Consider the following 17428-nt stretch of genomic DNA (forward strand, 5'->3'; position numbering starts at 1 on the left):
TAGAATACATGAATATTTGGTTTAGGTGTTAAGACCTACGCTTGGCTTTAATCATCAGGTTATTTTTGAAAGGTGTGTATTGTCCTGCCTGAATTTTTTTTTATCTCGACTTCCCGAATCCGGGTGGATTTGAATGATGCAACAAGTGGGCGTGGCCTCTTACAAGTGTGATCATACCATTGCGTCGATGTATTCAAAACGACGAAGGATCGCCACGTCGTTTTGTGGTGGAAAGAAAATGTACGTGGGAACATATACGGTAGCTGGCTTCATACAGTGTGTGTAGCAAATTCTCTGTCACCAGGGGAACCAAAAAAAAACACGAACTGAGAGAAATATGACTGGAAACGTCGTCGAAACGTCGGCTCTTGTACTGAAATACTTGGTTGTGAATAAAAGAACCTTCAATTTGCTATTCAGTTATTCGCCAACCTGATGAAATTATTAGCGGAAATATATAAATATAGGCTGCCAAACTGTTTATATGTCAAATGAAGTCGTATTCGACGTCCTTAATTGAATACTAGACAATTCAACCCTAAACTCGCCATTTGATGTGCAGCCATTTTTTAAAAGTCTGTTGACAGAGCATGCCAGTAGCAATGTACTTGCACTATTATATTACTGGAATCGTGTCTTGTTAGTCCGCTATCACAAGAAATCCAAAGTTCGCTATCTCGCTAACTAAATATCGACAAAAATGAACAGGCGTAGAACAACCCGAACCCTAACGCTACGTTACATATCACTGTGGTTACATATACTTGAAGAAAATTGTAGTGTCTTTCTACACATTATAATGCATGATGTCATTACCCCCATCGAGAATAATACAAAATATTGTATATAGGACAGAGCCTGGTGTGTATTTTCGACACTTTATTGTAACAAGATTCCCTGATCAAAATTATGTGTATAACAAGAACGACGCACGTTCAACCCGTATCAGTAGCAGCACAGTAGTAGACTTTTGATATAAAATCAGCCATTTCCATTGGCTGGATGTGACTGAAAGATTTCAGGAATTGTTCATAATCTAATATATGCTTGTTTCTTACATTGCTGTATGGTAGTTTTCGCTGTACGTTTACTTCATCAATGTATAACTAAGTATCTTAATTGGCACTCTTGCCTCTGAAAATTAACTATATAAATGTAAAAAAAGATGTAATATGTAATATTTTCAGACCCGTATAGCTGGTTCGTTTAATACATACACTTAACATCCAATTTGATTTCAAAGAGCACCAACGTTCATGAGCAAAATACACTTTTAAGTTCAGTACAAAACATCACACTTTGAAATTATTTACTCTCTGAAAACCTGCCATACCCGCATACCGTATCTTTGTACATTAACCAAACACCTCAATTGTACAAACATTTAAAGACACATCAGTCGTAGCAAAATAGACTCTGTTCAATACAAAACATAGCGCTTTGAGACATACCCTCCCGGGGTTCGGTTAGAGCGAGATGCTGTCAGTTCTACTAGGTCTGAGCGCAAAGAGTTTTTCTTCTAGCACTTCCACAACTTCTGTTGCCGATGGTCTGTTGTTCGGCTGCGCGTTCCAACACCGAGACGCGTGCCGTTGGTACCAGCCTTCAAGAACCGACGACTCTTCCTCGTCCTTTTCGGGAAAGGCCGGCCTGACATTGTTCGCAACGACTCCAAAGATGACAACGTGGGGATTTTCTCCTAGGTAGGGATGTTCTCGGGACCGCATCTGCCACAGCGTGATGCCGTAGGAATAGATGTCGGCTCGTGTGGTCGGTGGGTCCCCTCGCATGAGCTCGGGCGCCCGGTACGCGAAGGTGCCGGTGAGGTGTGACCGCTCCGTCGGGCTGACACGCCCCGTCTCCCCGTCAACAACCTGGCAGCACCCGAAGTCCCCCACCTTGCAGCGGTCGTCCCCGGTGACCATCACGTTGGCTGGCTTCAAGTCCAAGTGCGCAATGTTGTGTTTGTGGGAGTAATCCAAGGCTTTTGAAATGTCCAAGGCGAAACGAAGACGTCTTCGGATGTACAGCGGTTCCTCGGGATCCGAGATCACCTGTTGGAGGTTCTTCTCACCTGCGTGTTCCATCACGATGAAGGTGTTGTCCTTCAAGGTGGAAGAGCTCACGGCGAGAGTCCGCACGATGTTCGGGTGCCGGAGGTCCAGGACGCACAGCTCGGCCTTGAGGCTCTGTGCCGCCGCCGGCAGGTTGTGCCTGCACCGGTCCAAAACCTTCACGGCCACCCGCTTTCCTCCGTACCTGCCTTCGTAGACCGTTCCAAATCCGCCGTTCCCTATCGTCTGTCCTCTGTGTAAGTCGTCCTCGCTCACGCTACATCTCGCGACTTCTCTACTCTCCTTGAATGGCACAGCTCTGCAGCAAGGCAACCCTGCCGGTTTGCAGTCGGGGCCACCCCTCTCAGACACCGCCCCATTGTTATTGTTCGCTCCGCTGTCGCAACTAGAATCCCTCTTGCTCGCCGAATCGGACGAATTCCTCGAAAAAGCCCACTCTCTCACCTTCCGGCTGAAGCGCCTAGCTTGGTGAGGACTTGGGCTGGGTTTCTTCGGGGTGCAACCCATCGCGATGACAGCACGCAGCAGCGAACGCTGCTTCTCCACGAGTCGGGCGGCGGCGAGGAAGAGTTTTTGCGCCGTGCGCAAGGTCCGCAATCCTGCCATGCCAGCGTTGCGGACAGGACTGGTGCTCGGATCGTCAGCTGGGCTGCTTTATAATGCGTTTACCTCAGCAGCTGGTCATTGGTCTTTTGGGACCGAACTGATCATCCATATCAATCTAACCTTAACGCCAAAATTAAATACGGGGTCATCTGCTTTCAAAAAGTCATCGAATAGATCTACGTCCTCTACAAAAAGCATAATCACTCGCACCAATCGTGGCCCCTGCCTCTGCTAGTATACCCGACCTGATCGCATGTGTGTACAAATAGTTTCATGTTTTCCACGTTTTAATGTATCTAGTACAATGTAAGCAGGGTTTTAGAACCACCTAACCCCCGCAGGACCTACATCTGCATGACACAGGCCGGTATTATCAGGCGCGTGTGCGGCTCGTGCGACAATTATGCAAAAACGCCCCTAATCCTTATTCATCACTCTGATTTTACGCGCCGTCGCTCTGTTTACCCTGCAAGAATGGGCCGCAAGAGTGCTTTACCTAATAAAGGAGCTTTGTGCGACGAAAACGCCGCTTTACTGTTTCCCTAGCCTCGGCCAGGCTTCACGGGACGCTGGAAAAATCGTAGAAATTGGCCAAATAGAGGGATAACATGCCAGAGGAGTTAGTCCGACAGTTTGCGACCTCTAGATGGGATATTGGACTCTCTATCCGTAGCCGACTCCCTTAGCATACCATTCACTCTATTTGGCCAATTTCTACTAATTTTCCAGCCGTCCGCGGGGCCTGGTAGAGGCTACTGTTTCCCTTGCCTGACTTTTATTCAGTATTTACAGTTGCTACGATGCAGTATCATGCTTGTGAAGTTTAGAATTGCGTATGTCCTCAATCAAAGGGTCTAACGTTAAGTGTCAACAAGTCGATTCCATTGTGTTTGTGACACTTGTCACTTTTCAAATTGATATGACATCGTGTTAGGAAACCCCATGTCAAAAGCCGTCATTGGATGTGCGGCAACAAAGCTTTTTAACTTAAAAATATGTTTCTGTATAATCATGGTGCATTCTAACGGACGTTTATACTGCTGAGTTGTTTGACTTAGATTTGAAGATCTGTTGAACGTGCCAAGCTTCAAAGTGACCAATGTTAGACCTTCATTATCTACATGATAAACCATACTTTTGTTACGAGATGAACATGAAATACGTGCCTTTCAACAATTTTCTGACTACCTAGCCTTGAAAATACTGTGTATGCCCGCACTTTAAATCACCGTCTCAAACCTGTTCCTAAACCTCGACCACACACCATAACCCGAAACAAAAGAAGACACAGTCTATCCTCTTTGTGATCACTGTAAGCCTTCATGTAGATTAAACCCCACAGCACGACAGCGCTCCAATCTCTTAAGCAGGTGACTAGCCAGCTGCCCATTGTGATGTTAAGGCGCGGGAGAGACCGTCTCCATCCATTACTGCGCGATGGCAGCGGTGAGACAATAGAAGCGTGACATATGGCACGAGACCGCGCTGTGATTACAGGGCTGCACTGGCGACATGTTGCGCCATGGGAGTGATCAGGTCCAAGCAGATGAAGGGAGGTTCAGGCTTGTTTTTGCAGGCTTTTGAATAGCCTCCATACCAGGCTCTAACTGGCCTTTTTTTTGGGGGGGGGGGGGATGGTTACAGGCTGGCTGATGGTTACGGGCTGGCTGCAAAAAGTGTATTACAAGCCCCCAAAAGGCCGGTTAGAGTCTGCTATGGAGGCTAGCTTTTGGAGACGTTTTGTGCTAGACTTTTATCAGGCCCACCTGTTGGCGTGTTGATTCGAACGTTTTTATCGCGATCACCTCCCTCCATTACTTTACTGCGCGATCGCAGCGGTGAGACAATAGAAGCGTGACATATGGCACGAGACTGCGCTGTGATTACAGGGTTACACTGGCGACATGTTGCGCCATGGGAGTGATCAGGTCCAAGCAGATGCATGGTGGCCCAGGCTTGTTTCGGTATACTCTCGGTATACACACACACACACACACACATACACACATACATACACACACACACAGATGCGCATGCATAAGCACAAACACATAAAAACACACACGTACTCTCTCTCTCCCACGCGCATGAATACAGACAGACAGGTACACTCATTGGTCGCTATAACAGAGACAGACAGGTGCACAAAGATGTCGAAGCCAGTCTTGTGGTGAGGTGATCGCGATAAAAACGTTCATATCAACACGCCAACAGGTGGGCCTGATAGCTAAAGTCTATCACAAAACGTCTCCAAAAGCCTACTCTCCAAGCAGAGGTTGAATGGGCAGATCGTCACCGTTTTATCATATGCCGCGTTTTTTTTTTTCAGTTGAATGGGCTAGCGACAAAAAAAAAGGCATTTGATGGCAGGTCTATCTATCTGCATTCGGACGAGCAAAATAGAGAAAACGTGCGGCACTATAGATCAGAGACATACAGAACAAGTCGTACCGTACATCTGCTTGGAGATTATCACCGGCACGTGCCGGATTAGACAAAAGCTAATAGTGGCACGTGGGCAAGGGTCGATCCCGAAGCAGATAAGTTTGTGCCCGGGGGACTTTTCCAATTAGCAAGATGTCCTATCCTCTACTAAGTAAAACGTTTAGCAAACCAGCTCTTTGCTTTGGCAAGTAACGTTATAGGCTGCACATATTTGACTGAGGTTTTGTCGAATCGCACACGGGTGCACCCATACTTCTATACTGATAGTTATTTAAGTGTAGTGGGTTCTTTAGTGTGCCCGAGGTTTGCCTTTGAATACCAAGTGGACAAAAGGGAAGTCAAGTGGACAAAAGATGCACCTTAAAGAAGCTTCCCACTCCAGAATCGAGCATCATAATTCATCAGAGACTAAATTGTTATGGTTGAATCAAGGAGGCTAGGTCTATGTAACCTCCTTGGTTGAATCCAGTTTGTTCAGTTCAAATTAACCATAAGTTGAAACCTGAACGGAGGACGAACTAGCCTGATTTCAATCAAGCCTCCTGTAACCGCTCGCCGCCCTGTATCCGCTCGCCGCCCTGTATCCGCTCGCCGCGGGGTGTGGGGGTGTGGGGCACCCCCCCCCCCCCGGGCAGCTGGAGTTCGCGTTATAAAGACGAACATTATAGCGATCGAGTTCTTGAATTCCCCGAGGACCCTTCCAACAATGCTGGGGTACAATATTTCTTACTAAAGTACCAAAATCTCTGTATTCTACAATTTTTTCCTGAAGTGCTAGTCCCTCGCGTCTACCGTTAGTGAGAAATTGTGCCCGAAGTTGGCCATGCAAGTAAATAGAAGCGTATGGGAGTACATAGATTTAGAAAAGGATTATATTTGAAAAGACAACTGAGGTTCGTAATTTAGCCGAAAGTCGGGCATATTTGTAGGCCGAAACATATAATCTGTCAAAAAATTATACCCGCTTCTGGAATGGAATAACCCTTAGAAGTTGTTGGACCACTTGTAGGACACGCTACGTGTGGCTCGTATCATGTCGTTATTCGAAAGGTCAAATTTAACTTTTGCAAGAACCAGCTCCCGGCACAGGCCATTATTCACTACTGTTCTGCCACATGCCACGTTTAGCAGCATACTTCACCTGCCTTGTCTGCCTGTGTACAGTGCTTGTCATCGTTTGCGCGCGTTTTCTGTTCATACAGGAGGGAGAGCCTGTGCGGGTAAAGCAAACCTTTACATTTGCTACCAGGTTAGTACAGATACTCGTCATTTCTTCACTTAACGCCAGGTTAGTACAGATACTTGTTATTATTTTACTTCACGCTAAGGGAGCGAAGTTTTATATGGCTTGCCTGTCTGTCTGTCTGCCTGTCTGTCTCTCTTTGTGTGTGTGTGTGTGTGTGTCAGTGTGTGTCCTGTGTGTGCATTGGTGTGCATTTGTGTGTATGTGTATGTATATGAGTGTGCATGTGTTTGTGTGCATATGTGTTTGTGTGCATATGTGTGTGTGTGTATGTATGTATATGTATGTGTGTGTGTGTGTGTGTGTATATTTGTGTGTGCATGTTTATGTGTGCATGTGTGTATGTGTATGTGTGTGTATGCGTGCGTGTGTGGATGTGTTTTTATACGTGTGTATGTGTGTGTGTGTGTGCGCGCGCGCGCTTCGTAATCATTTTCAAGCGGTTAGTTGACACTCAACTTCATATTACAGAAGGTACAACTACGAGTGGCCGTCAGATGGTAAAATAAATGAAACTAGAGAAAAAACGGGAAACAATTAATGTCCACAGAAAATCCTGCAGCAAGAAGACTGACCTGGTGTTTGTGAAAGTGCACAAGGCGGGCGGGACGACCGTGTACCGTCTCCTGATGACGTTCGGCCTACGTCATCATCTCAATTTCGTCATACCTCAGTGGACGAGGAAGAACAGGGGGCACAACCTGGGTAGGCAGGCTATAACCACCCCTCGAATTCATTATTATTGGATTTTGTTTATTTGCACAATTAGTCAATAGAAGTCAATTGCAAAACAATTGGCCAAACATAAATAACAGCCAGCTTTGAGAGGCATAACGGCTTGTTCGTTCGGTTGCCTGGGGCAACAGAACTTATGGATGATTGATAAATCCAGTGTGTGCTAGACTGATAGATCGATTGATTAATTGATCGATAAATTTCACGGCGTTACGGAGCTTGAGGTCAACGGGTGAACGTTAACAAATATTCAACTGTTTCCAACTTCTGTAATATCAAGTTAACTGGTATATATTGGTGTTTTGATCTAGGCTGGCCGCGTCCACTCGAAGATGGGCAGTACCTACCTCGGATCCATGGGGAGCCCTTCAACATCCTGACGAACCACGTGGTCTACAACAGAGAGACTCTGCAAAACATCATGCCTGATGGCACCGTGTATCTGAGCATTTTGCGGGAACCTTTCAGGTGAGATTTGTCTTAGATATACAGTAGCTGGTGTGGTTGGAGACAAAATAGTTTTCCGGTTCACTCTTTTAATTGTCCATTGTAGCTGGGTTTTTTTTCGTTGTTCCCTTCAATCTCATTGCTTCAATCACCACTTCTTGATCCGCTAACTGTTTGTTACGTTATTGAACATTTTCGATTCTTGGTAAAGGGCAAGTTGGGTCAAACCTGCACAAGTGACCACCTCTATACAACGACCACCAGAATGGCCATTAAGACCACTTTTTGGTGGTCCTTAGATAATTTTCCCTTTTCACATATGCATAAAAGTTCTGTATGATAGTGACCACCTGTCCACATAGGCATCAGTCTCCCGAGTGGTCTTGTCGGGCAGTTTTGACTGTAATGTTTATTGACTAACGTACTTATGATCGTTTATAAGACTAAAAGTATTCATCTTCGATTGCATACCCCTTGTTCCACTACAATAATTCTAGATCACTCGTTTTCTTTTCTTTTTCCGTTTAGCCATCTGAAGTCAGTTATGAACTTTTACAACCTGCCAAAGCTGTACAAGCTGCCCAAGGAGGATCCGATGAAGGCGTTTCTAGCACAACCAGACTTCTACGAGAGGCGCTGGAGACGTACGCGTAAAACGAATAATCAACCCTTCTCTTTCACGAACCTGATGTCATTCGATTTGGGGATGGATCCGTCATTACGCATGGATGCCGAGGTAGGTTGATCAAGATGTGTAAGTAAGTTCTTGAAAGCTGGAAGCAATGTTGAATTCTGTCGTTTCATCTTCATCTAAAGTCAATGTCATCTTTATCATATAATTTTCCTGTTTGGAAGAAAACAAAATTAAATCACCACAGTAACCACAGTAATTCGCCACAATCATGGTATATGATTCAGTCACAAATGACTGTAGACGATGAGTAATGTCGGCCTGTCGGCAATAAAAAAAGTGGCTTAATAGGGATATCATTCGATGTCAATTGACTAAAATCAATCTATGTCTATTACACAGTGTGTGAGAACCATACGATATCCCTGATCTTTCACTGGTATAGTCGAACTAATTCGGCGCAACACAGCTTTACAGGGCTCGATGGTGGCTGGTTATCTTCACCAGACGACTTTATTGATAATCTTGCAAGTATGATTCAAAAGAATTCATTGTTCGTGGTTACCTAACGTGTTCCGGTTTGTCCATTGCTGCCAGTATGTCCGCCGGTACATTGAGCGGCTGGACAGAGAGTTCCTGCTGGTTCTGATCCTGGAGTACCTGGACGAGTCGCTAGTCCTGCTGAAGAGGTACATGTGCTGGGACATCAGCGACATCTTCTACACAACCATGAACCTCATGACGTTAGGAATCTTCTCATGCTCACTGTCATCAAAATGATACATACGCATTAATAATTTGTGATAACTACGAAGAGGCACATGTACATGTAGATATATTTTTCGTAGTAGCAATAAACCTTTATTCGTTGTCATAAGTTATTGTCACATAATGACATATCAAGACATCATCTTTTCGCATTGGAAACTGTTTTACCGCTTAAGTGACGTGGACCACTGACTTAGCATACGTCTATCAATGCAATGAATTTGAATACCTTGCGAACTACAAATGATTTGCCGCACTTTATTTCCGACAGTTATAGCCAGAAAATTGCCGATACTTCAGATGAAACAAGAGAAAAGCACAGAGCCTGGAGTGTAGCTGACTACATGCTGTACAATCACTTCAACAGAACACTGTGGAAAAAAATCAGCAGAGAAGGAGAGAACTTCGGGGCAGAGGTTTGTTGTTTGTTGGTTGGTTCGCACAAATAAGATAATAATCAGAGGCAAATAAATAAACAAAATATAACAATAGTGCAGGAGGAGGGATGAAACCTGGGAGGCTTTTCTAATCATAAGCCCACCTCCTATAATCTAACTAATAAAAATATTGAAATACAATTACAAAGAAAACCATAGATACATGTAAAACCAATTTCTAATACACTTTGATAGAAGCAAATAATGGAACACAATAATACATAAATTATATTATCATAACGAATGATGTTTTTGCTGCTTTCATAATCAACTACCTATACATAATGCTGATTATAAAACTGATTGTTTTTTCCTCCGTTTTCTCTGTATTTGCCAAATCATTTCGTATAAGGACGCAAAGACGTAATGTTACAGACGACTAGTCTCCAACCAGACCCAATGGATTGCAAAGACCGTATCCAACTGGAAGAAGGACCTTGTAATGCTTGCGAAACGTACTTGATAGTCAGTTTGATACGGTCTTTATGCAACCTATAGATATGCTTGGAGATTAACAGACGACATCTACCCGTGCTTCTTCTTGAATCCTTTATCTGTTTCTTTACAGTTGAAATTTTTCAGAGACATACATGCACGAGTACACGAGTTCTGCGGCTCCGCTGGTCGCTCCGAATCAGCAGAGATGGCGTTTGAAGGATCACCCTGGAGCGAACAGTTTTCCGTTGACTGCAAATTCTGTAAACGTCTCAGTGGACCTTTAGCAAAGTTACGGAATAAAGTGAGGGATGAACACTTGGAGAAATTACAACACAGTGTCGACCAACAATAGACATTGCACTGTTCTAAATAGTATCAATTCCTTTAATGTAAAAAGTGACTGATGTCCAAACATATAATCTCAACAGCTTAGGACACCGAAAATGTTAAGTTCTGAAATATAACATTGATATCAAAAGCTAAACAAATAAAGCAGTAGCTTTAAATTGATTTTAATTACCTGAACGTGTTTGCCAACTGATTATTACTACTTTTCTGATATAAATATATGATATAAAATGTTGTATATGACATATAGCTGTCAGGAGATATAATCTAAAAATGTTGCATTCAGGTGTTATAAAACACATTTATTTGTATACACTAAATAGAATAAAGATAAAGTCCTACCTGTACCTAATATTTAAACGTCTCGTTTGACCTTTTTGACACTCATCTGCCTTCTAGTCTCTCATCATATATATTGCTCTCTCTTTTAACATCTAACTGCTGGGGCACCATAGACCACATCCGGGTTTCTCGGTTTCATGTACTTCTTCTTGCTGTTGCACCGTTAGTGTCATGTTTGAGTTTTATCTAGATCCACAATTAGCCTCATAAGAGACTATTCTTCCTGTGGTCTACACCGTGTAAGAATAGCAGTCATATTTACATACTACAATTAAAACATACAAAGGCATACAAAGTAACAGTAGAGGACAAGAATAACATAGTTCCTTAAAAGCAATAATTACAGTCCAATTATTTGCTAATTGTCGCCTGTGTTGTTTCAGAACTGAGACATTCTGTACAGAAAGCGCCTTTTCTGAGAGTTGGATTTCGGTTTCGGAAGTCTGATTGAGTTTGTTCTTGTTGAGCGTGTTTGGTAGTTGTGGATCTTGAATGTGATTTTGTCGCACAGAACATTTGGTCTGTCCTTTCTCTGATATTATTCTATCCCATCTTTCCCGTTGCCTACCCGCTACTATACATTACACCCTCTTTCTTTTTCCCTAGACGGTTCCTTGCATGATAGTTTGGGTTAGTCCCGATGACCGTGACACGTGTCCGTACCACTTCAGATTTCTTTTAATTTCTTTACTGTGGTTAGGAGGTCGCAGTACCGACCGCAGTGCTATGTAGACCTTGCAGTCTACTTTTGCGTATGACGTGAGCTTGGTGTCTCATCGGTGCATATCCAGACCGGAGGAGTCGACAGAACTCGTAGTCGATGTGGACCCGTTGGTTCCAAGGCGTCTGGTCGAACACCAGGCGAGCGGTCTGGTTTTCTCTCCCTTCGCCGCTGTTGCAGAATCGTGTGGTCCGCGCGTGCATGTCCCGGAACGTACGTACCTGGAGAGGGTAAAAGCAAAAAAAAAGTTGTTAACGCATATGGGGTCGTTTGCCTTGTGGTTAATTAAGGCTGGGGCATCCATATACTATTAGGTAATATCAAAGTAAGAATCTACAGACTGTAGGTACGAATCCATCAAGAAGGCCCCACTGTACATGTACCATTGGGAAAGGTGCATCACACCTATTTCCTCGTTCGACTCATGAGTACCCATATGCATGCAACTTAGGCTAGGGGCGATAGGATAAGGTAAGATAAGTGAGGTAGGACGTTAACTGGAGGTCCCGGCGTGTTTCAGTAGAGCCACATTTCGCACTTCGAGTGCGTTAACGAACCCAGGACACTTATCGAAAAGAGTAGGGGTCCATCCCGGTGTGCGTGGATCAAACCTTGCAGTCTGGTCTTGTACAGCTCGTACTTGTTGTACAAAACTAGCGTGTAACACCATGCGCAATTTACCGATTATGCAATGCGCAAAAAAGCACAACTCATATTAGCATCGAGGAATCCACACCTCTGCCCAGAAGTCCTGTCCTTCCATGTTAATTTTCCGCCAGAGCGACCTGTTGAAGTGGCGGTACAGAATGTAGTCTGCTTTACTCCACTTCTCGTGTTTCTGTCTCAGCTCAGGGGTAGCAGTGACGCGTTTTAGATCATAGCTGCAGGACAAGAAATGATCAAAGCTTGGGATAATTTTGGACAAATCATCTTTGACTGGTATAAATACAATTTTTTTCTGGACAAAAACACGACGTCCTCACTAGAGCTCTGCATATATATTTCTGCACTATCCGCACATGGTCTGAAAAGATAAAGTGTCAAAGAACATAGGCGTGGTAAATACATCTTTATGGAAAGTTTATTGCTCCGAGGCTAATAACATGTACATGTAACGTGAAAAGGACGGACAGACAATGATGACCAGTACAGCATGTGACTACTATAACTATCTTTATGTAGTATGCTTTATCCTTGTTCCCACCTTCCCGAGTAGATTTTCTTGTAGAGGATGTCCTCCATGTCCCAGCACATGTACCGCTTCAGCAGGACTAGCGACTCGTCAAGGTACTCCAGGATCAGAACCAACAGGAACTCTCGGTCCAGCCGAGTCACATATCTCTCTACATACTGAGCAAATGATACTTGTTTTTTTTTTCTTCTAAATATTCAAATAAAACATATACGCAGTCTGAACTAAAGTGCTATTTCTTACATCGAACCGTCTATAAAACAATTAACAGTGACAAACCTAACTATTTTAGATTAGAATAGCATTGATGTAGATTTAATCAAATGAACTTAGATCACATTAACTGATATGAATACATATAAAGTACATTACAGTACAGCACTTTCTGTCGTCGTACTATAGAACTCTTTCAAAGTGCATTTTTCATATTGAATGATAAGTCACCAATGAATCAGATCAGCACCACGCAATGTGGATACTGAGTGTGCAGCCTTTGAAAACGTACCTCGGTATCCAGGCGCGACGTAAAATTAATCCCCATGTCATGAGACATCAGGTTGGTGTAGGAAAACGGCTGGTTCCTTCTACTTCTGTAGCGACCCTCGTAGAACCTCGGTTGCCGTAGAAACGCCGTGATTGTATCATTCATCGGCATGTTGTACTTCCTAGGAGTCCGTAAATGATAGAAGTTCATGGCCGACTTCAAATGACTGGGTGGGTCACGGAAAAACGTAGAGAAGATAAATTGTTGAATTATTATTTTACCATACTTCACCTACGCAGAGCTTAAAAAAATTAAAGTAGAAAGTTTAAACGGCACTAATTGGAAACAGGGAAGCCAGTATCTCATTGATGGTCGCAATTTATACCTTTTTATGTTATCATGTTAAGAAATTAAGAAAAAGCTACCCTTACTTATAATTTACTTTCAATGATTGCAGCTTAACGCGCGAGTAGGTCGAAACAAAGGCGCTAGGGCAGATGCAGAAATGAAACCTGCTTCTCCTAAAGAAGACTGTTTTTTATTGGTCAGAAATTACCAGCAATGGCAGCCTTTCTAGCGCTGAATTGATGCAGGGTTTACAGGTTTCACATAATACCATCATTGGCTTGGCTTCGCTGACGAAGATTCACATAATACACAACATATACACATACATATACATATACATATACAATACATATACATATCTTATCCACACTTACATTATGTGGAATTGTCGCAAGGGTCAGGGCGGCTGCCATTGGGCGCCACCAGGTGACCTCAATTCAATACGCCCTTCCCCAACCGAAGTCAGGTACCCATTTACACCTGGGTGGAGTGAGGAAGTGCCTTTCGCAAGGGCACAAGATCGGTACTCGAACTCGGGACCTCTTGGTTCTGAGCCGAACGCTCTGCCGTTGCGCCACACTACCCCACGAAGATCTCCCAGCCTTCTCACCTGAACGGTTCCCGTAGGATGGCCAGGTACGCGGTGTCATTCGGCATGATCCTCCGGAAGACGTCCCGGCTGTAGACGGCGTGGTTGGTGAGGATGTTAAAGGGCTCGTCGTTGATCCGCCTCATGTACTGCCCTTCCTTCAGCGGGCGCGGCCAGCCTGGAGCAAACAGCAAACTTTTATAACATGGCTCATGGTTTAAAGTGCGCATGCGCATCTAAGTGCGCGTGCGCATTGTGAGTAATATGCTAAAGGTTGCGTATTAACACGTTTTTGTTTTAGGTTAAGTTTGCAGCCGAAAAAAGTCATTTCCTTGGTTGGATGCACTAGGCTGCACAACGGTGGGTCAAAGTAGAAAACAACTTCTTCCTCGCACACCTTACATAAACCAAAAAATGTTCATGCGCAACTCATACGCACTTGACTATACGCACAAGTGTGACAGGGTCTTTATCCGTGAATGGTTTCATCAGGTTGGTAAATCACTGGATAACAACGTGATCACCTTACCTAGGTCAAGTTGAACCACTTCGTATCACTGCTGCCGTTTGGCAGGACGAAGTTGAGGCGGTGCCGCAGCCCGAACCTGAAGAACAGCTGACACATGGCCGTGCCGCCCGCCTTGTGCACCTTGATGAACACGAAGTTCGTCTTCTTCCTGCAAGTCTTCCTCGGGGCGTCTTCGCGAGCCGATACCGATTCCACGGATCGATCCTCCAATGGGCCCCACCGGCAGATGCATGATATTCTGCTGGATAGTAAGAAACAATTGCAAATTTACGTATTAAACGTTTGGCAGCTGAGCTGCTTCGCCATATGCATGGATCTAATTCCATGGATTCACTGAGGGCGGAGATTCGAACCCCGCTTGTGTTCCGTGTGAGGGATCGCATTCGTCATTGCCTACCTACCAAATATTATCCCAACTTCTCGGGTTAAATTGTCTACATACACACAAACACACACACACAGTCACACACACACACGCAGGCGCGCGCGCACACGGGCACACACAGACACACACACGCATGGGCACACACACGCACACACTCATACATACACACACAAAATATATGCACACACGCGCTTACACACAGACACGGGCACACACACAGACACATATATACATGCACAGGCACACACACAAACACACAGACACACACACACAAGAACTCGTGCACACATCTCTACATACACACGCACACTGACAGCTACTGAACCTTCTCGGCAAAGGCAATAAAGCAAGCAAGCCTGGGCAGCCTTTTATCTAGAAGTTGTGTTAAAGGAATACGAGGAAAATTGCACTCACCTGTTGGTGACGTTTGACGACAGTTCTGCGTTCACTTTGTTAGACAAGTCAATACACGAGAATAGATAATACGCCGAAATGACAATTGAGGTTGCTACAGCAAATATCAGCCCTCGCCACAGGTACATGTAGGGCGGCTGTCTCATTCTGCAGTTTGCAGCTGCCGCTTGCCGGTTCGAGAAGTTGTGGCAAGCTGGGCTTCAGTTCAGACACGTATTTCGGTGGAACGTTACCATTGCCGTGGTTATCTTGTAGTTTCGGCAATAACTCCGATGGTCTGTTGGAAACCCTGCTTATAGGAGACCCAACTTGGACTCTTGTTCACCTTTCAGTTGACGTCAGTTGGGCTACCGACAAGTGTACGTAGTCAACGTTGCAAGCCCGGTCCATTGCCAAATAGTGGCAAACAGCTATGCGAATATCTCAGAGTCTGTACATTAAAGCCATATGTAGTATGACAGCGTTTGTCCTTGTTGTAGCGATTACCTGAAGAGTAGCTTTTTATGAGTTAGAATTGAATCCTTTCCATTTCCTACTGTGTGGCTTTGGATACAACTTGTATTAACCTTCAATCCCCCAGGCACCGATTCTCTATTGGTTACGGGGTTGGAAAGCAGGGTGAAGGCTACAATTAAAGCATTTCCGCTAGCACGACTCTCCCGCCAACCAGATCTAATTATTCGATCTTATACGTGCCCCTGGGCTTCCTAAACTTAGAAGTAAGGTCGTTGACAGCAGGGCGTTAACGCGAAAAACAAAGCACACATTAGCCTGGAATCCATACCCTCGGTGCCTCCCCGATATCTCTACGGCACTGTGAGTGACCCTCACCCGCCCAGACAGCTTAGCCCGCTCGGGGTGTTGTTTACGGCCTTGGATTAATTAGTTCGGCGGCGGAAAAGTAGGAAGGCAGCGGAAGTGGGGTGTAGCGGAAGTAGGATGGCAGCCAGAGGTAGAAAGGCCATCAGAAATTGACTGGCCCGGTAAAACACAACTAAGCCGACCCTAGAGACTGGGACCAGGCTAAGTACACATATACTATGACCCTCAAAATGACAATGGCATTCTGTACATTTTGCCTCGAGCTTGAGCTCGAGGACTAGATCTTGATAATTATAAGTGTTCCATTCAAGAAGAACCCATATAAACGCTACACTTGTCGAAACGAGTATGACAGTTACGGCTCTAAACAAACGTGAGTCTGATTGTAGCTACTCACGTATTAGAAGCGGTGTTGTTACGCCATGCGACGACTGTTAACCAATTGAGCACTAAAAACATGCAAACAAAATTTTTACAGAGATAAGGTGATACATATGATATGATCCTGGTCTGTCGGTCTTCTATGTCCTTGATTCTGGTACTGTCACGGAAGTCGCGTATCATCTACCAGGCTTCAAGTTCTACGGGGGTATGGATCGTAGAGTCGGCGGAAAAGGGCATGCACGAATTGGCGAGTAGAGTCAGTCTACGGCAAGGTTTATAATTCGCCTGCGAATGAAGCCCTCCGTTGGCCAAACTTCTCTGACAAATTTCTTTGCCTGGTAGAGACCGTAGTAGTAGGAAGTCGCGATCGTCAGCCTACCTTTGACCCTGTTTGAGTTCAGCGAGTTGACTGTGGCTCTGAAGTCGTCTGACGACTATTACAGCTACATAATGCTAGGGGGAAGGCTGAGGTCAAAGGACGGCATTGACGTCGACGTTCTAAACTTGAGAACACCGTTGTCGCTTTGACATGACGTTATTAAATGATCTCGGAGGTAAACGTAATATCCATGATTGATGATGTAAAATAAAAAGTCCGTGGTGGTCTTTGGGATCTAAATTAGCGATCCTTGTGCAAAGTTTCGCCATGTATGACCTGTATCCACGAAAGATATCAATACGACCGCGTACCTTTCATTTAGTTGAGTTACACACGAACTTATATCTCTCATGACAATTTGAATAACAAACTGAGATAGTTCAGTCCCAAGACGATGGCTTTTACATTGATAAATTTGTGAAAACAAAAATGATCCTGTTATGAAGCCACTTGCAAAAGTATTGACACACCCTCGTATATGACGATATGCGTGCCTGCCTCTTATTATCCTTCCTTCCTTCCTTTCTTTCTTCCTTCCTTGTCAGCTTACCCCTCTCTCCGTAGCCAAGTAAGGGACTGAGAGAGCAGAGGAAAAGCAAGGAGATCTTGATAAAATTTAAAAAGAAAGGCTGGCACCGAGGCTATGATTTTACTCGTTAATATCGG

At 44.4% G+C, this 17428-nt stretch overlaps 3 protein-coding genes across 3 annotated transcripts; 1 reads left to right on the forward strand and 2 right to left on the reverse strand.

Moving 5' to 3' along the window:
• Positions 1-864: 864 nt before the first annotated feature.
• Positions 865-2696, reverse strand: LOC136423197 (serine/threonine-protein kinase mos-like). Its single transcript, XM_066411271.1, has one exon. The coding sequence runs from the start codon at positions 2679-2681 to the stop codon at positions 1467-1469; it is 1215 nt and encodes a 404-aa protein (XP_066267368.1). The 5' UTR covers positions 2682-2696; the 3' UTR covers positions 865-1466.
• Positions 2697-5991: 3295 nt separating this feature from the next.
• Positions 5992-8962, forward strand: LOC136426629 (galactosylceramide sulfotransferase-like). Its single transcript, XM_066415310.1, has 5 exons — positions 5992-6375; positions 6920-7074; positions 7416-7572; positions 8080-8287; positions 8780-8962. Exons 1-5 carry the CDS (start codon positions 6242-6244, stop codon positions 8960-8962), a joined length of 837 nt encoding a protein of 278 aa, XP_066271407.1. The 5' UTR covers positions 5992-6241.
• A 1385-nt stretch (positions 8963-10347) lies between these two features.
• LOC136426634 (galactosylceramide sulfotransferase-like) lies at positions 10348-14085 on the reverse strand. Its single transcript, XM_066415325.1, has 5 exons — positions 13871-14085; positions 12934-13138; positions 12441-12586; positions 11973-12117; positions 10348-11457 (listed from the first exon to the last, which is right to left on the reverse strand). The coding sequence occupies exons 1-5, from the start codon at positions 14083-14085 to the stop codon at positions 11212-11214; spliced, it is 957 nt and encodes a 318-aa protein (XP_066271422.1). The 3' UTR covers positions 10348-11211.
• Positions 14086-17428: the final 3343 nt, after the last annotated feature.

This window comes from Branchiostoma lanceolatum, chromosome 1 (assembly GCF_035083965.1).
Source record: "Branchiostoma lanceolatum isolate klBraLanc5 chromosome 1, klBraLanc5.hap2, whole genome shotgun sequence".
In the NCBI taxonomy this organism is placed as follows: Eukaryota; Metazoa; Chordata; class Leptocardii; order Amphioxiformes; family Branchiostomatidae; genus Branchiostoma; species Branchiostoma lanceolatum.